Source organism: Aspergillus affinis, assembly GCF_023601865.1.
Source record: "Aspergillus affinis strain CMG 70 chromosome Unknown NODE_72_length_178902_cov_89_458247, whole genome shotgun sequence".
Classification (NCBI taxonomy): domain Eukaryota; kingdom Fungi; phylum Ascomycota; class Eurotiomycetes; order Eurotiales; family Aspergillaceae; genus Aspergillus; species Aspergillus affinis.
In genome coordinates this window covers 159,019-178,902 of record NW_026515853.1, presented here as the reverse complement: position 1 = coordinate 178,902, position 19,884 = coordinate 159,019, and the positions used below count along the sequence as shown (strand labels likewise).

The following is a 19,884-nucleotide window of genomic DNA, read 5'->3' as shown; positions in this document are numbered from 1 at the left end:
TCATTCGGCGAAGCGCCTGCATAGCCTGTCGTTTCAATAGATAGGCTCCACCAGGTTAATAGAATATTGATTGATTGATTGGAAATCACTTGCGTTCCTTCTTCAACTCATCACAACAGTCCGAGAATCCATATCAGACCGAGATTTTGGACCTATCCATAACACCACCAAGTACACATCTATAATCGAATGACAGGAATCGTGGTAGTTGTGCACCTGTCCGGTACTTGGCCCTCAAAAAGCGCTCTCAAGAAAGCTCCAGCTCCAGGCAGGCCCGCTACCCTTGCCTGCAAGTGATTCCCATTTTCCACTTTCACATAGGTGATGTTAGTTCTTTCCGCGCAATATTTCTCCACCAAGGCATCTGTGTCTTCAATAGGGACCGCAACCTCGTCCCTGGTTCCTTTCCAAATATAAAGCGGGAAGTTCGGAATACCATGAAGCCCCATCGTCCCAATCGAGTTCAACAAGTCCGCCTGATCATAAACAATCCGATTACCGTTATCAAAGTATGGGATTATGCTCTGGTTAGCATACGGAGCTAAACCGCCTCTTGTACCGCTTGTGCACTGTCGTTTCGTTGAATAAAATTCTGCCGCATGATGCGGAAGCAGATGCCGATTCAAGTACGTCGAAAAGCACGAAAACGTATTCGCGATGCCATTGAAAGAGGCAGAAATCAATCCCGCACTCGGTGTTCCGTCGATTGCGAAAAACGTCTTGGTGGTGTTGGTCGGTAAGCCGCCAATTGCTGCGCCGGAGATTCGAGCATCGGGTGCGTATACCGAATGCAGCTCGCTGGCCCATTCAGTGGCAATCGCCCCGCCTGAATAACCTACCATCGCAGTTTGGGCGTTCGAGCTGATCCCGGTGATTGATCCGGACCTTGTGGCAGCCCGAACTGAGTCCAGAACGGCGTAGCCCGATTGAGTTCCGACTGTGAACGAGGCATTCACGCCCTCATAATCGGGGATGTTGATCGGGATACCCTGGGCAAGGAACATTTGAATCAATGTACCAAGCTCCCCGAAGATTTCCCATCGGTTTGGGGGAACGCCGTCCTGGACCCAGTATGAGGGCGAGCAGTTGTTGTCAGGAGAGTCGTAGGCAATCTGATAGGACAGGAGCTTGTCATTTTTCGCGTTGATTGGGATAATGACTGTTGTTACCGCGTAACTTGGGTCTCCGTGTGCGTTGGTTGTGCGGTATAGGATTTGGTATGCGGAATGTATAAGTGAGAGGTCGATGAGTGTAGAGCCGACGTTCACATTTCGAGACCCAAGGATTGTACCCAGCGTAGATGATTCCCAGGATGTGTTGTTGGGCTTGTAGAATGGGTCCTGACTGGGAAGAATGGGCGGGGTATAACCAAGAGGGTTTTTCGTCACGGGCAGGCTAATGGCAAGCAGCTGGCCGATAAGACCAAAGAGTACTGATGCAGTATACAGCATTTCTTAGAGCTTTCGTAGTAACTGACGATAGCGGGGCGTACGCTTGGCTATAATAGCCGCATGAAATGTTATACCTTTCAAATGGGGCGAGTTCCTCACAAGTCACTCGATCAGAATGCCCTGAGACTATAGACCTTGGCTAGTATACCTGAATTAATGGCAACTGGCCCCTCGAAGAAGATTGTTTTCTCGGTGAGATTGAACAAGATTGGAGATAACGATCATGTAAATCTATCACTAGACATTTGATGAAGTTTGCTTCCCATTCAATATGACGGGGCATTGTAACGCTTTTATGTCTTTGATAGCTCAGGGTTGATGTAGGTGACCCGCGGGGGCATGTGAGGTGTGTAACCCTAACCCACCAAATGACCCGTTGTCTTCTGATCAGATTAAGGCTACTATACCACCTGTCCTCAACTGTTAGGTGAGGTTCCATTATCCTGATTCCCTGTATGGTCGTTCTGTTCCTAACCGCAAGATTCGAATTCAGCCGAGGCTGTTTTAATGTTAAAAGAAACAAAGAAAAAGTTTATCTGAAGTTTAAATGGCCGAACACGAGTTAATCCCAGATTACAGGATACTTTCAATACGACTCCACTTGATCAAAGAGAAGATGTAGAATGTTCTGGCTTAAGACGAGCAATGTTTAACCCCGCAAATACCGTCTATTAGCTCCGTATGACTCGATATAGGTCTATCCAAGACACCGCTTCATTGACTTGTTTTCGGGCCGAGGTCAAGGCCTAGATGGCACGACAGGTACAGGCGTAGTCGGAACTAGGGCCATTTCATGCTAAAAGATAACCTCGACGCTAATCACCAGACCTCTTAGAATACCGTAGAATACAGGTGAGAGTGGGAAAAACCCCGCGCTCTAGCGAGACATCAATTCTAAGCAAACACAAATACTCGTCCAAATCAATCCGACAAGGATCAACAACAGATGTACATAGCCACTTAGACTTAAACGCCTGTCCATCATCCGGCATATCCGAAGACAGAACCATGGTTCTGGCATGGTCTTCCATCGGTGGCCTTATTCCCATCATTATTAGCTAACCCGTAGCTAATGATACTCCACGAGATTGATTTAATAACCCCTTCTTTAATATTGCATCCGGCTTTAACACTAGTGACAAGGAGGGCTGCAATCGATGGAAAAGTGGGGTACAGGGTGCGGTGTACCACAGTACATACTACTTATGTACACTACAAAACGCCTCTTGATAAATTGTGGCTGGTAGTGGGTCTAGCAAGGGATGCATCACTTGAGACTCCTCGCTTTGTGCTATTGGTATTGACTTCGCCCTTTAATTATCCATGAGTATGAATATGCTCTATACCGAGGTAAATTTGACATTTCAAACATTGTAATCAATGAATGATAGATCCCTGGATGGACGAAAAGTCCATGTCCCCCGAGGTTCAAAGTTTCTACAGTGCCGCCTACCCCTCAGTAACCAACAGTCGGCGCCCAGCCAAGAGATGCCTGTCAAGCCACTCACATCCGACAACAGTTCTATTATGCCGGTAGATGTGTGATTCTGTGAAATATCCCCCCCAAGGTGCCACAAAATACCCACTTAGTGAGCGATAGTACTAGTAGTTGATGGCGCAGATTCACTTCATTTCGGATAACACGTTGGGAATATTTAGATCACAGCCATATTTACACTGTACTTCTAAGGTCCTGCTCCCTCTGTCCCGCACCCACTTACTACAACCCAGATGCAACACTGTGCTCGTGCTCTACAAATTGTTGTCTCAACAAGGTCCTACATAAAACCATAGAAGGACGTGTGATCTCGTCCAAGATATTCTCCGACCGCAAGCAGAGATATTGCAGGATCTGTACCCGCCAGTAAAAGACAAAATTCCCACTTTGTTTGTATGTTTCTTTGTTTATCTTGGACTCATTCCTTCTCATTTCTTCGATCCAGCAAGCGCATAGACAAGCGAACATCACCATGCGTTTCTTTGTCCTCGTTCTTTCATTCGTCGCTACCACAGTTACAGCTTGCACGCCCAAAGGCCAGCCCTGCGACCCTCAGACTTCATGCTGCTCGAAACTTTGCATGACGCAGAACGAACCCAACTCTGACAACCCGAACGGCACTTGCGCCTAGGAAGATGTACCGAGAAAGGGCTGAATTTGTTGGATAGTGAAGTGAAACTCACATGGTGGGTAATTGTGGGATTAGTAAAATGGACAATTTCTTAACTAACGGCTAGGTATTAGTGACCAGCTTGTTGCCATGGACCAAAAAAAAATCAGTTCTCCTGTCAGTCGTAAATCATACGTATAAAGTGCATACCGGGCTGGCGAGTGTTTGATTAACTGCTCATAGAAACCTAACCAACTACGTGGTTATCGTGTTGCCCACATGATTTCTGCGTAAATATATATCTCTAGTGCCTAGAAGGATTAAAGGTGGAAAGCAAACGGTGCCCAGGAGCGGTAATCAAGCCTGGTTGACGGCGTTAACACCCTGATATAATGATTATTACTATGCAGTATAGAAAGAATATCAATTCAGAGCCATAATTCGGACGCTGTTGAGGAAAAAGAGATCGTCCTAAGTTGTGTGTACCTGAAAAGGGGTAGACAAATGTGAATGCCTGGCAGGTTGCAACCTCAGGCATTCAACAAGGTATGTGCCAAGAGCTCCTGCTGCCAACACAATTAATTCAATTTGGATGACAGGGACCACTGCCAGAGTAAAACTGGCGAATAATGAAATCCGACAACCTTGCAATGTATTTGAAAAAGATCTAGTGCTTACAGAAGAAAACTGCAATTGGTACGGCGAAAAGGCCAGGATTTGGGGGTGTGCTGATGCCGCCCGCGGAGACCGCGGAGACCACGGAGGCCACGCTTTCCGTTTGTTGTATAAGAAGGATCTCAGTGTTACTGACCTCTTATGCGCGAGAAAGATTAAATTCCGGGGTTCTTCCCAAGATCAGCCTTCTATCTCTTTTCTCTTTGTATCTCGGACGACTATTTCCTATATTCAAGGACCCTTTACCATCCAGTGTGGTGGGGACGACCGCCAGCAATCTCCTAGATACGGAATCACTAAGCTCGCTCAAAGACACGAAAAAATCATGGCTCAAGGCCGAGAGGCTGTTGAAAAATTGAAATCTAGCGTGAATGGTCACTCTACTGGGAGTGTTGAAGACTTCGCCAATGAACACATCACCGGAGGCTGGAGACCCGGCATGGATCCAAAGGTCGACTATTCGGGCCATTTCGAGTTCGGTGGCTCCTTGGGAAACCTCGCTGCGATGATCGGGTTTCCTTTATTGATGTATTACATGTGGACTGGAGCTACCTTTTATGACGGACATCTGCCGCTTCCAGAAGAGGGTCAATCTTGGGCTGCTTTCGCAGGACATCTATTCGATCTGGCCTATGACTACGCGTTTCCTAGTCTTAGGGCATGGAAGATTTACTGGGTCTATTATATCTTTGAAGCAGTCTGCTACATCCTCATGCCTGGCTTCACCTGCTACGGAAAACCCTTACTACACGAGGGTGGTAAGCAGCTGAAATACCACTGCTCGGCCTTTACCAGTTTCTACCTCACTATTGTGGTCATGGCTGTGTTGCACGTCACCAAACTCTTCCCGATCTATACCTTTCTCGATCTATTCGGGCCTATCATGTCCGTTGCAATCATTTCTGGCTTCCTTGTCAGCTTCGTCGCGTATTTTTCCGCCTTCGCGCGTGGCGCCCAGCACCGCATAACCGGTTACCCGATCTACGACTTCTTCATGGGTGCTGAGCTGAATCCCCGACTATTCGGCATCCTTGACTTCAAGATGTTCTACGAGGTGCGCATCCCATGGTTCATCATGTTCGGGCTCAGCAGCGCCGCAGCGGCCCGCCAATACGAACAGTACGGCTACGTCTCCGGCGAGGTCCTCTTCATGGTCATGGCGTATTTCCTATATGCCAACGCCTGCGCCAAGGCCGAGCACTTGATCACTACGACCTGGGACATGTATCAGGAGAAAATGGGGTTCATGCTCATTTTCTGGAACATGGCAGGCGTGCCGATGTCATACTGCCATGCTGTCTTGTACCTCGCGAACCGTGACCCCGCTACCTATGCGTGGAACAAATACGCTCTAACAGCTCTCTTTATTTCGTACCTATTTGTCTACTATGCCTGGGACACAGCGAACAGTCAAAAGAACTCCTTTAGAATGATGGAGCGCGGCACGTTCGTGAAGCGCAAAACGTTCCCGCAACTTCCCTGGCAGGAGGTCAAGTGCCCCAGGTTCATTCCTACCAAGACGGGTGACAAAATCCTAGTGGATGGATGGTATGGTTTGGCGCGCAAGGTGCATTATACGTGTGATATGTTCTTTGCGTTTTCGTGGGGGCTTATAACGGGGTTCGACAGCCCGTTCCCTTGGTTTTATCCGGTATTCTTCACTGTGGTGATTATGCATCGAGCAAACAGAGATATCAATAAGTGTCGGAGAAAGTATGGAGATGCATGGAAGGAGTACGAGAAGCAGGTGCCATATCTCTTTATTCCGGTGAGTTTGAAATTACGGGTTCCAGCAATCAGGTGAAGGGTCCATGCTAACGGATTGACAGTATGTCATTTAATTCAATTAACTTAGAGTAATACGAATAGATATGAGAAAAAGGTATCAGGACATATCTAGTTTAGTGTGTTCAGGTTAGAAATACCCATCAGAAATTGAATTGTAAAATAAAGCTGTTTGTATTGAGATAGTGCTAATAGAGCATGCTCTTGAGATAAAGCTTAGTATCGCTGTTCATGACTAATGGGATGCAAGGAGAGGAGGGAAAAACTAGAGAAAAGAAAATCATATCAATTAATCAGACGACTTTTCTAAGCTCATCTAGACACCATTAAGCCCGTTCCTTTGCACGAAACAGAATCTCTGCCTTCGGATCAGGTAGCTGATTAGTTTGAAACAGGAGCCCCTTCGGCCTCTGCCCTCCTTTCAATTTCAGCTCAAAGTTATCAATGACCTTAGCCAAAACCAATTTGATCTGGTAACTCGCAAACCACCGCCCAGGACACGCATGTCGCCCACTCCCGAACTGCAATTGTGTCTTGGTAATTGACGTCAACTGATGCTTGTTTTCCTCGTCCACTGAGCTCTGGCGGAGATTGAAGAATCGCAATCCATTGAACGTGTTTGCATCAGGGTAGATAGCATCGTCGAAGTTGACGGCGTTAGCCGGAGCCAGTGTGAATGTACCCGGTGCGATGGAGGTGCCGTCGGATAGGGTGATGGGACGGAGTGTCTTTCGTTGGAAGGTTGCTAAACAAATATGAGATAATGTCCACGGTCACAGAAAAGTAGCAAAGGAGAATGAAGGTAGTGAAATACCTGTCAGATGACCATTAAACCGCAACGTCTCCTTGACGAAACTATCTAGTTTCTTCAACTTCCCCATATTCTCAAGTGTGAATTGCCCCCCGTTTTCGCTCCGTACGGAATCTATCTCTTCCTGAAGAATGCTCATGTACTCAGGATACGTGGCTAGATTAAGCAGGGAGTTAGTCAGGAGCTGTGTGGTCGTGTTCACCGAAACCGCGCCAATTCCCAACTGAGAGATGGCATGGAAGAGCGGATCATTCCGATCAGGTTCGGGAACCAGGTCTCTGAGCCACTCGATCGAATCATTTGGCTTTTTATAATCTTCCTTATTTTCGTTGTTCTGTCGCTCTCGCAGAATTGGTGACAAGAGCTCTTGTGCTTTGCTGTTGCAATTCCAGACGGTTCGTAGCTCAGGGATGAAGAACTGCACGAGGGGGCGGAGCCAGGGGTGGAAGAAACGGAGCTTCGCGGACGAAAGGAATATGTTTTTCGTGTACTGCAAAAGATTAACATATTAGATTAAATCAAGGGACGCACAAAATATATAGGGAGAGTAGAGGTGGGACTTGCGTTGCAGCTTATGTTAATCCATTCCTCGGTCTGGTGCAGCGGGTTTCCGACGAAAATTCTTCCGTTGACGCGACTGACGAGACGTAGGATCTTGGGATACACCGGAATTGAATACCAGTCTACTGTATCTTAGTTCATGTTCATATTAGAGTTTGAAAGGGTCTTATCGGGTTGAGTTGCTGAGATGCGCATACCTTTGCTCTCCGGAAACTCAAGAGGAAATACAGTATTAACTTCGTCACGCATTTCGGGGAATATCCTGCCTATTGTGTACGTTAAGATCAGTTATTTCGTCTTCTCGGACCACGTTTCAAACCCGAAAAAAGTACTGACCCATGCTCTTATTCAAATCATTCTTCATAACCACATGTCCATAGTCCAGTTTTGACACCTCAATTGGCCATAGATACTTATGTAAAAAGAACTGAAGCGCGGTTAATACCACTCATATTTAATCGTATTAGTGGAAAGAACAACCGAGGGTATTCTTACATGGCGAAGCGCAGATGGAAATGTATGATCCGGAAGCATCTTTAACTCATCGACGTAGTCCGGTGGAATAACTACCTGCTCTCCTTCCGTTGTCCAGATTCTAAACGGCTTGCCGTAGAACTGAAGAAATGTTAGAGATGCTTGAAGGAAAAGAGTTGGGGTTTATTGATTACTTTCTGGTACCCCTCCTGGAGCAGGTTCACGGAGTCGTAAAGCCATCTCTTCTTCCTATTCCCAGCATCGGTTTTGTCCGGAGTGAATAGGGCGGCGGACGAGGTTTGTGATGAATGAGGGGTGACGAGAAAGGTGTAGACGAAAAAAGTCAAGGCAAGTCCGAGTAGAATGAAAGGGATCGGTGGGCTGAAGTCGAGATAGAATGGTGCGAGGAGTAGAGAAGGCATGGTAATGAATTTGCGTATGATGCTGTTGGCCTACACGGAGGAAGACATGGATGGAAAGAAAAACCTCAGATCTTAGTTATCCTAGCCAGTTCTCTTAGACAAATTTGAATAAAGCAAGAACTGACAAAAGAAAAATGGTAGTCTTGAGAGTTTGCACACAGTATGACCTGAGGCAATGATTAGGTGCTTGACTCCAGCTACAAAATCCTAAGCTGACAACCTGACCGTATAGCTCTTTCGCAAAAGCATCTGAGTCTCGTGAGAGAAAAGCGTCAAGATCCCTTACCCAATAAAATCATTTACATTACCTTTTTTGAGCACAGTGTCTGCTTGGCTGAGTCGTATTTACCTGTCTAGGTATACCCCTTGGATGACACTATAATGAGATCGGTTGCCTCGACTCCGCGGAACCTCTTTGAAAAATACGCAACTAACAGTATTTTCCATGGTTATCATCTTCGAAAAAATACGTACCGCCTGAATCCGTCCAGGCGGTAAGGCATTTCCACCAACCATTTCCCCAGAGGCTGGGCGGTCAAGGAAGTAGAATACGAATCGACATATTACTGAGGTATTACTGCTCCACAGGAATACCCTCCTTGGATGTCCCAAGCTCAACGCCAGGAATGCTTATCCTCTAAACTAGCCCGTAAGCACTAACCGGCAAGAATGAGACCCTCTTTCCGAGGATATTGTCAATCTTCGAAACCGATTGGGTTTCAGATCTCCTTACCAACATGTTAGGGTGTCCACATTGTATCACGTACTCACTCTGTACTACCTAAGATTCTCACGCTTATTGTACTCCGTACTCCGTTTTTAGGTATTAGGGCGGCTTACGGACCGGGTGTGATGGGCCCGATGCTTAGCATAGCCATTCTCCGCAGCTGTTATCGCTCAATAGCCAATGATCGTTAAATGAATACCTCGGCCGAGTGTACGGGAAAATTAGTGGGTCAGTCTTCCTCCCTTATCGACGTATTGCAGAGCAGCTCCCGGTGAATGGGTCGAGGAATGGATACTACATTCCCGATATGATGTATCGAGACTTTCCCTTCCTAGGAAGTTATTGAGCAGAGGCGCTATTCCGGTGTAGGGATAAATCGAGCACGGAGTATTGTACTCCGTACCTACCTACATTGTGGCGGGAAGACATATCGCCACTTAATATGTTTATTTTAGTTGGGGGCCGAAAGCTAAGAAAGCCAAGTTGCATCCACGTTGCTTGTCTTGACAAGCTTCATCTACGGGTGGAGTCTCGGCAGCACTTGCAATATTATGATATTGAATCAACACACGGAATTGACCATGATAGTGAAGAGCCACGATCTGACCCGTTAAACATATTAAGGCCTGTAGAGCTTGGAAGGATTGTGTGTGGAATAAGTATAACATAGAAAACCGATGAATATGGATAATCCAGTGTAATATTATGGACCAGTCTACTCAGACGTCAAGTGAACTACAGTACGTGCGATCCTGATTAATCCTTACTTCAAAACTTACTGTAACAGTACACTACTACCTAAGAGAGCCTCGCTCAATTTTAAGATGTCTCATTTGAGAACACATAGAGCGAATGTTGATTGGACGGGGAACTTTGCGCTTCTGCATGAGAATGGATCTTCTAGTTCGCGTGAACAAGGGGTGTCAGATTGATCCGAATAGCCACGGAGTACGGAGTACGGAGTAGGCATTGAATCGCTCGTCTATTTCACCATTGCTACCTTGACTCGTGTACGCAAATATTGGTTATATCCTTCTAGAATTGCGAAAGATCCACTCTATTGGCTGCGGAGGGATTCCGTCTGGGGGCCGATAAGTGGGTCAAATTGTTTCTACTGAGTACATCAATGACAGCTAGAACCGCGGCTCTTCGTGTGACACAATATCTTAATTTGGAGAAAGCTTTGTACTACCTACCAAAACGAGTTAATAGTATCCAAATTCATTTCTTACGTGAGAAGGATTATATTTGGCCCCGATTACACTGGAGCGTTTTATCAACACAATTAGGAAAGGTTTCAGATACGGAGGGAATATCCGATGAGAAGAATTGTTGGGGCGTATGAGATAGCGTAATAAGACATGCTTGGTAAAGAATGAGCAGTTTAGCAATTGAAAGGATGTTTAGGTGAGTCTGAATGGAGGAGAAGGTCTACGGCTCAAGACACAACCTAGGATCCTATATTACATCACTTTTCTCTGCGCGGTTGCTAATCATTGCGGTCAATACTCTATCACTATCTACTCCATACCCTTACATTTCTTCACAATAAAAGCTCGACGAGGCTGTTCATTTGATAGCAACAACCACTCGCAATACTACTAGGTCTTTACCAACCTCTCAAAAGCCCCCGTTTGCTGCATTACCTGAATTTACTAACATCTCTTGCTGTCAATAGAATCTCACCTACCGCACTATACGGTCTTAAACACAACCATCTATTACTACAATGGGCATTAACGGTGGCACCAACGGCCTAGCGCCTGCCAATAATACCAACGGGATCAACGGAGTTAACGGGCATCATGAGACAAACATCATGAGCGATCAATCAAATCCCATCATGCCCGATTCTAAACAAATTTCATCAGTCCCAATCGCGATCTGTGGCATGGGAATGAGACTTCCTGGAGGCATCCGAAACGACAGAAACCTATATAACTTCCTAATAAACAAAGGCGACGCTAGGTCAGTCATTGGGCAAGACCGATTCAATGTGGACGCATACTACAGTCCTCATGGGAAGCACGGGACGATAAGCACCAAACATGGCTATCTCATCAATGATGTTGACTTCTCAAAGTTTGACTTGTCTATGTTCTCCTTCACTCCCGCAGAAATTGAGCAAGTGGATCCCAATCACCGACTTGTGCTTGAGGTGGTTCGAGAAGCGTTCGAGAGCGCAGGTGAGACGAACTGGCGCGGAAAGAATATCGGAACATACGTTGGTATGTTCTCGGAGGACTGGCAAGACCTAGGGCATAAGGATACCCATGAGTATAATCCCTATAGAGTGCTTGGAGGTTTGGATTTTGCTTTACCTAATCGGGTGTCCTATGAATATGATCTCAAAGGTCCAAGGTATGGCACAATGGCGCACTCTAAGAAATGTTTGTTGGAATGTAATGTCTAACTGTGCGATAGTATGATTCTCAAAAGCGCCTGTTCGTCCGCAGGACTTAGCTTGCATCAGGCGTTACAAGCAATCCGACAAGGAGAGATATCATCTGCAATAGTCTGCGGAAGCAACTTAATCCTTGCACCGGGAATGACAATCAGCATGAGTTTACAAATGGCACTCTCCCCCGAAGGATCATCAAAAACATTTGACGCCTCGGCGGACGGATATGCAAGAGGTGAAGGAGTCACCGCCCTCTACATCAAGCGCCTTGATGAAGCTATCAAGGACGGAAACCCCGTCCGAGCAGTGATTCGAGGCTCAGCGAGCAACGCGGATGGAAAGACCAACGGGTTAGCTCTTCCCAACCCTGACGCTCATGTTGCTGTCATCCGTGAAGCCTACAAAGCTGCTGGGCTTGGGCTTTCAGATACAGCAATGGTGGAAGCCCACGGAACGGGTACGAAGATCGGTGATCCTATTGAGGCAACGGCGATCGGGAAGTGTTTTGAGCAAGGTGTTTACATCGGAGCTGTACGTTTGTACTCTAGGTTTATAGAAGTGATGGTTCGCTAACTGCAAGTAGATCAAACCCAACCTTGGCCACAGCGAGGGAGCCGCCGCATTGACCAGCATCATGAAAGCCGTGCTATCTCTGGAGAATCGCACGATTATTCCGAACATCAAATTCAACAACCCTAACCCATCGAGTGAGAAAATACCGAATGACCAGAGTGAATCATGGAATGATGCTAACTTTTCAAAGTCCCTTGGGAAACTGCAAAATTGACAGTCCCTGTGGAGCCGACGCCATGGCCAACAGATCGTGCCGAACGTATAAGCGTTAATTCCTATGGCATCGGTGGCTCAAATGCTCATGTAAGTCTATCGACTGTTTTAATTGACACAGGAAGCGAATTCTGACTTTATAAGTTTATCATTGATTCAGCGGCAGCTTATGGCGTGCAAGCCTCAGGAACCCACGCTCCTGCCGTCGAAAAGCCCCAGAAAAGCCTTTTACTCTTCTCTGCAAACCACGCCGATGCTTTAAGCGAGATAGCTCGTAATATGGAGTGTTATCTCGCTGAGCACCCAGAGAATTCCAGCGATCTGGCCTACACTCTGGCAGAGAGACGGGAGCATCTGAAATTGAGAAGCTTCAGTGTTGTGGCTGGAAGTTCCCCGGCCTTCCACGTCTCTACGCCCTTTAAATTTCAAGGTCCTCGCAAGGTCGCTTTTGTGTTTACAGGACAGGGTGCTCAATGGTGAGAATGAATTATATCTATACCTGAATTTTTCTGACGGTACACGATGATTAGGGTTAATATGGGCAAGGAGCTCATGCTTGATTACCAATCATTCCTTGAAGACATTAGGTCCATGGACCAGAGTCTGAAAGAACTTGAGCATGCACCACCATGGTCAATCGAAGGTAGTATTGTCCTGTCCGTTGAGCTCCACCCTTGCTAACTTTTAGGCAGATGTTCTGTTGAACTGCGATGACAGAACAATCATTGGCCGGGCGGAATATGCCCAGCCGCTGTGCACAGCCATTCAGTTGGCTCTCGTCAACCTTCTTCAAACCTGGAATGTTGTTCCCTCTGCAGTTGTTGGACACTCGAGTGGTGAGATTGCGGCTGCCTACGCAGCTGGTGTCTTGTCCTTGAAAGAGGCGGTCGTCGCAGCATACTATCGTGGGTATGTCTGCAAATCTCCCCAGCGATTAGGGGGAATGGCCGCGGTTGGCATGTCCAAACATGATGTCATAAAGTACCTTGAACCTGGAGTCAAAGTTGCCTGCGAAAACAGTGGGTCGAGCGTCACTCTATCAGGCGATTTGAAAGCGTTGGAAAGTGCGCTCGCGAGAATCAAGGGAGAGAACCCTGACACATTTGCACGAAGGCTCCAGGTTGAAATGGCCTATCATTCGCGTGAGTAAGATCTACATTCGGTCGCAAGCAACGCAGCTCACAAACAAACAGATCATATGTCCCTAGTAGGTGACATCTACCGCGAGCTTATTACTCAACATCTTTCTCCACGGTCGCCAAACATCCCTTTCTACTCCAGCGTCAGAGCAAAGCCGCTCCACCAAGCATCCGATTTCGCAGCACAGTATTGGCAAGATAATCTAGAAAGCCCTGTATTGTTTCACTCCGCTGTCCGGGCATTGCTTTCTGGCTCGCAAGAATGCAGTGTTCATTTAGAAGTCGGGCCGCACTCCGCTCTTGCGGGACCCTTGAGACAGACATATAGCGAGAAGACAGCTTCGATCAACTATGTCTCCGCACTGGCCCGCGGCAAAAACGACACTGTTTCCTTCTTGGAAGCAGTCGGCCAGCTACATTGTCTTGGTGTTCAAATTTCCTATCCATCAACTGAGTCAGCACATGTTCTCACCGACCTGCCTACCTACCCCTGGCACTATGACAAAAGCTACTGGGGAGAAACTCGGATCATGAAGAACTGGAGGTTCCGCAAACACCTTCCTCATGATCTTCTCGGGCTTCGTGTTCTTGAAGCCAATGAGGTGTCGCCGATGTGGCGAAATGAGCTTCGACTAATGGATGTCCCATGGCTGCGAGACCACTGTGTTGGCAATGACATCGTCTTCCCTGGTGCGGGATACATCGCCATGGCCGGGGAAGCGATCTTCCAGATCAACGACACCCGAGATTTCACGGTGAAAGACGTGGAGCTGAGCAAGGCGCTTGTCCTCTACAATGACAAGCCAGTCGAGATTATGACAACTTTGCGACCGCAGCGACTCACCTCAACTTTGGACAGTGACTGGTATGATTTCCAGATTGTCTCTTATGATGGATCCGCCTGGAATAAGCACTGCTCTGGGCTTGTGCGTAGCGGTCGCGCTTCTCCATTTCCACGAAAGAACACCCAGAGTCTTGATAGACAGGTCTCGTCGGCACGCTGGTATACAACCATGGCTAGAGCGGGTCTCAACTATGGACCCAGGTTTACTGGACTAGAGGACATGGCAGCCAGTGTCGCCGACAAGGTTGCGGCAGCCCAGATCCTAGACAAGCAAGAACCTGCAGAATCCCCATATATGCTTCATCCTTCGACGCTGGACCTCGTTTTCCAGTCCTTGACTGTGGCAACGTGCCAAGGAATCTATCGGACTTTCAAGTCCTTGTTCTTGCCCACATTCATTGAGGAACTGTACATCGGCGATGCGGCCGGGAAGCGTATCAGCGTTAGTACAGCAGCAGCTGGAAAGCCTGGCACCGTGGAGGGCACCTCGTACGGCATGAGTGATAACGAGATGATCTTCTACCTGAAGGGATTCAGAGGAAAAGCTGTGGATGACTCTGGCGTAGATCAGCCGGCGGAACTGAAATTCCTCCAGCTTCAATGGAAGCCGCATTTTGACTTCCTGAAGGCCGGCGATCTAATGAAGCTCAAGTTCAATATTCGAGACCAGATCCAGGATCTTGAGCGTCTCTATGTTCTATGTGCCATTGAAGCAAGAGACGCATTGAACGGCCGCTGTACCTCTCACCCCCATATGGAGAAATACCGCGCGTGGCTAGACGAGCAGAACGAGAAGTTCCAGCAGCCAGAATACCCATTGGTGAATGACTCCCTCGGTCTGACCCAGATGAGTGAGACTGAGCGCAAAGATCTCATTCCGGAGGTCTTTGACCGGTGTCTCGCGTCGGGTGGCTGGGCGCCCGCAACTGCCATCAAGAGAGCCTTTGAGGAAGTCGTCAACGTCTATGAAGGACGAACAGACTACATTGATCTCCTTCTCCAAGATGGAGTTCTTACCGGAATATACAGTTGGTACAACGATATCTGGGATTTCACCGACTTCATGCAGCTGCTCGGTCACGCCAAGCCCCAACTGAGGATTCTCGAAATTGGAGCAGGAACGGGAGGGTTAACAGCCAAGTTCCTCGAGCAATTGAAATCCGACTTCGACGAGCGCTTGTATTTGAAGTATACATACACTGACATATCGTCGGGCTTCTTTGTTCAAGCGAAGGAGCGGTTCAAGGACTATGACGGTATTGAGTACAAGGCCCTTGATATATCCAGGGATCCTGTGGAGCAAGGGTTCAACGCCGGCGAATACGACCTCATTATCGCATCTAACGTGAGTGCTAGATTGTACACTGAGACCGAAATCATGACTAATTAGTGATAGGTTCTGCATGCGACGCCATTTCTGCAGGATACGTTGACCAATGTGCGCACCTTGCTTCAACCTAAGGGTCAATTGTTTCTCCAGGAGCTATGTCCTAGTATGTTTGACTCCGGAATAACCCTTGGATCTCGCTGACTTAGATAGTAACTCGCGCTATGAGCTTTATTATGGTAAGCGTGGCATATTACTTCTTTTTTTTTCTTCTGAAACAGATCGGCGGATTGCGGCTAATCACATGCCGAGTTTATTATTTGATTATTGTTAACGTGAAATAGGGCCAATTCCCAGGATGGTGGTTGAGCGAAGAGGACGGTCGTATCGGTAGTCCCTTTATCTCGCCCGACGAATGGGACAAAAGACTACGGCTGGCGGGCTTCGATGGCTGCGACTCCGTAACACTCGACAATGAGCAGCCCTACACTTACAACGCCAACATTATCGCAAAGCCAGTTATGCAAAGCAGTGTGGTTGATAGAATTACCTTGCTCCACCCCACGGGTCACGGCGAGCTTGCATCGGAGGTGGAACACCTTCTCCAGAAGCAAGGCGTGGAAGTGGACCATCGCAAATGGGGAGAAAAACTTCCAGCTGACCAAGACCTGATCTCCTTCATAGATCTGGGAGAAAGAACACTGCTCCAGGACATCTCCGAAGATGATCTTACCCATTTCTTGCGCCTGGTGGACTCCCTCCAGATCTCGACTGTCCTTTGGCTCTCACATTCCGCCCAGATCAACCCCAAGGACCCGCAAGCAGCGCAGATTCTTGGAATGGCGAGAACCATAAGATCTGAGCTTGCAATGTCGTTCGCCACACTTGAGCTTGAAGATTTACAGTCAGGGGCTGCTCAGGCCGTGGTTAATGTTATCGAAACCTTGCAAAGCTCGAGAGATGACATCGGCGAGCTGGACCCAGACATGGAATGGGCCTGGTCGAATGGCACTTTGAACAGCGGTCGGTTCCACTGGGTACCGGTGGAAAAGGCACTTTGTGAGACAGCCGCAGAGCCTGAAACCAAGGGCTTGACAATTGGCACTCCTGGCTTGTTGCAAACCCTTCACTGGGCTAGTCAGCCCTTGGGGGAGCCGAGCGCCGAAGAAGCGAGTATCCGAATGTCCGCTGTAGGACTCAATTTCAAAGATGTCATGATTGCCATGGGAGTTATAACCGGTGGGGATACCATAAAAGATGGCAGTAGCCCGCTGGGATTGGAGGGAACCGGGTATGTTACCAAGGTTGGGTCAGAGGTTTCGAACATTGCTGTTGGCGATCGTGTGATGCTCATCGGGTGTGAATCCGTTGGAATGGCCACGGTCATCAATAGACCGGCTAGTCTCTGCGTGAAGATTCCGGATCAGCTTACAGATGAGGAAGCGGCTACGATGCCTGTCGTTTATATTACTGTGTTGATGTTTCTGGTTGAGAAGTGGAAGCTGGAGAAGGGTCAGTCTATACTGATTCACAGTGCAGCCGGAGGTAAGTCATCATAAGTTTAAAAATTGCTATATCCGAAGACTAATCTTTTTAGGAGTTGGAATCTGTGCAATGAATGTGGCCAAGTGGATCGGGGCAGAGATCTACGCAACCGTTGGTTCGGAAGAAAAGGCCGCGTTCTTGACCCAAGAGTTTGGCATTCCAAGGGACCGGATCTTCAATTCCCGAGACAGTAGCTTCTTGGACGGCGTGATGAACGCTACCAAGGGTGTGGGTGTTGATCTGGTGTTGAATTCGCTATCGGGCGAATTGCTGCATACATCATGGAAATGCGTTGCTCCTCATGGTGCCATGGCCGAAATCGGAAAACGTGATATGGTTGGCAGGGGAAAGCTTGCCTTGGACCCCTTTGAGGATAATAGAGCTTTCATCGGCGGCGATATGGCTCGTCTACTCGTCACGCACAAGTCGACCGTGGAGCGTCTTCTGCAACTCATGGTGGATCAATATCTCAATGGCTCATTTAAGCCCATTACGCCGATCACCACATTCAATGCGGAGGATGCGGAGGATGCTTTCAGATTCATGCAAAAGGGCACTCATATCGGAAAAGTCGTGATCAAATTCCCCCAGGATGACTCTCTACCCTTGACTGCTACCGTTCCCCACCCACGATTCCGCGGCGATGCTTCTTATCTCCTCGTCGGTGGTCTTGGCGGGCTAGGTAAAGCAATTGCCAGCTGGATGGCACTAAACGGCGCATGTCATCTCATGTTCCTCTCCAGATCTGCTGGAAAGTCCGAGGAGGATCGTCTGTTTCTGAGCGAGTTGAATACGATGGGCTGTTCTACCCAATGCTTTACATGCGACATTGCCGATCCGAGCGCCGTTAAGCACGCTGTTGACCAATCCCCTCTACCAATCGCTGGTGTTATGCAGATGGCAATGGTTTTGCGTGATGTCGGCGTGCTCGGTATGGACATTGACTCCTGGCATACGGCAGTGCGCCCTAAGGTCCAAGGAACATGGAATCTGCATGAGTGTCTCCCCAAAGACATGGACTTTTTCGTTCTGTTCTCCTCAGTTGGAGGAACCTTTGGGTATTATGGCCAGTCTAACTACGCTTCGGCAAACACCTTCCTTGATTCATTCGTCCAGTATCGCCAAAACATGGGCCTTGCTGCATCGGTTATGAACATTGGTCCAGTCGACGATGTGGGATACGTGAGCCGGACTCCGGCAACCAGAGAGACACTAATCGCCACGCTGGAAACATTATTGACAGAGCAAAACTTTTTAGACAGTTTGCAGCTCACGATTGCGCGATCCTCATCTCGTTACGCGCCGACCAAGACACGATCCGCGCTCGCCGGATTCCAAAATCCAAGCCATATCGTGCAGGCGTTGGATTCGCGCATTCCCATCATGGATCCTCAAAACGGCAGCATGTGGAAGCGAGACCCTCGGATGGCGATCTACCGGAATATTCAGAAGACTTCCGAAGCAGAGAGAAATGACGCAGCCGACCAGCTCAAGCACTTCCTCGCTAGCATGATGAGCGACCCGGCCAAACTAGAGCAGAAGGCCTCCGCGGATGTTATTGCTGCTGAGTTAGCACACTGTGTGGCAAGCTTTTTGATGCGTGAGGAAGACGAGGTTCCTACTTCTGCAACTCTTTCAGATGTTGGTGTTGACTCGTTGGTGGCGATCGAGGTGCGCAATTGGTGGAGACAGAACCTAGGCGTTGATGTGTCGGTCTTGGAATTGATGAATGGTGGTACTATTGAGGCGCTGGGTGGTTTGGCTGCAAAGAGGCTACAACAGAAGTATTCCAGTAAATAGTGGGTGTGCTCCATTCACTTAGTAACCAATGAACTCCTTATCCCCTAAGAACATACTCCCCTAGTGTTCTCTATAGAAATTCAATGTTGGAGGCTCATCTGGCCGAACAGATTAGGGTTCTAGGTCGCGAATGAGGACTGACCTAAGCGACAGTAGCTTTGTCTTCTATAAAACCGGACTGTACCCCTCCGGACTCTCTCTCTTCTTCTTTATTTTGTTTCTACTCAACGCTTGCTCGCCTCCCGACCCCCTTCACCATGAGTAACAAGTTCTCTCCGTTCGATAGGGTCGACCTCACCTACAAAGTCATCAATGGTCAAAATCTCGATACATCAATCTTAATTCCAAAATCTTTTCAGTCCAAGCCAAGCGGCGAGTATCCGGTTCTCGTCTATTGGCATGGCGGGGGATTCATAATCGGGGACCGCATGTACGAAGGCTGGTTTGCACCATGGTAAATAAAACCATACGCCCTCTCCAAGGCAACCTTAACTAACAACACCATAAACAGGATGCTAGATTTTTGCCTCTCCAACGACTCAATCATTATTTCCCCGGACTACAGACTTATTCCGGAGTCCAACGCCGCCGATATTCTTTCCGACGTTGAAGCCTTCTGGCTCTGGCTGCGAGATACCCTTCCCACAGAAACCGCAGCCTGGCATGCTCGTCCAGACCTTTCCCGAGTCGCATGCGCAGGCACCTCGGCTGGTGGCTATCTCGCAGTGCAATCATCTATTCTTTTCCGGCAGTTTTCGCAGATTAAAGCCATTCTCTCGATCGCGGGCTCTCTCTATACCGATATCCCTCATTATAAAGTCCCCGGGCCAAAGGTGATTCTAGGAAAGCGGCCACCCCCTCCACGAAAGGCCGAGATGACGATCCGAGAATACACGAAGAATATGAAACAAGGGGCGATACGAACAAGCGGCGACGCGGTTGAAATGTGGGAATTCTTGACGTGCGTGCTGCAGCAGGCTTATTTACCTCGATGGTTGGGGTTGAAGGCAGATGACAAGCTTGATGTT

General features: G+C 48.1%; 3 protein-coding genes across 3 annotated transcripts; 1 reads left to right on the top strand and 2 right to left on the bottom strand.

Annotated features, from left to right (window-relative positions):
- Positions 1 to 179: 179 nt before the first annotated feature.
- KD926_009868 (putative lipase 8 precursor) lies at positions 180 to 1,451 on the bottom strand (the record flags this gene model as incomplete). The annotated part of the gene is made up of 1 exon (XM_053102358.1): positions 180 to 1,451. One exon carries the CDS (start codon positions 1,449 to 1,451, stop codon positions 180 to 182), a length of 1,272 nt encoding a protein of 423 aa, XP_052954214.1.
- Positions 1,452 to 4,559: 3,108 nt separating this feature from the next.
- Positions 4,560 to 6,075, top strand: KD926_009867 (ERG4/ERG24 ergosterol biosynthesis protein; the record flags this gene model as incomplete). The annotated part of the gene is made up of 2 exons (XM_053102357.1): positions 4,560 to 6,002; positions 6,064 to 6,075. 2 exons carry the CDS (start codon positions 4,560 to 4,562, stop codon positions 6,073 to 6,075), a joined length of 1,455 nt encoding a protein of 484 aa, XP_052954213.1.
- A 270-nt stretch (positions 6,076 to 6,345) lies between these two features.
- On the bottom strand, positions 6,346 to 8,287 carry KD926_009866 (cytochrome P450; the record flags this gene model as incomplete). The annotated part of the gene is made up of 7 exons (XM_053102356.1): positions 6,346 to 6,764; positions 6,834 to 7,320; positions 7,446 to 7,522; positions 7,589 to 7,657; positions 7,728 to 7,818; positions 7,887 to 8,006; positions 8,060 to 8,287. 7 exons carry the CDS (start codon positions 8,285 to 8,287, stop codon positions 6,346 to 6,348), a joined length of 1,491 nt encoding a protein of 496 aa, XP_052954212.1.
- Between the last annotated feature and the right edge of the window lie 11,597 nt (positions 8,288 to 19,884).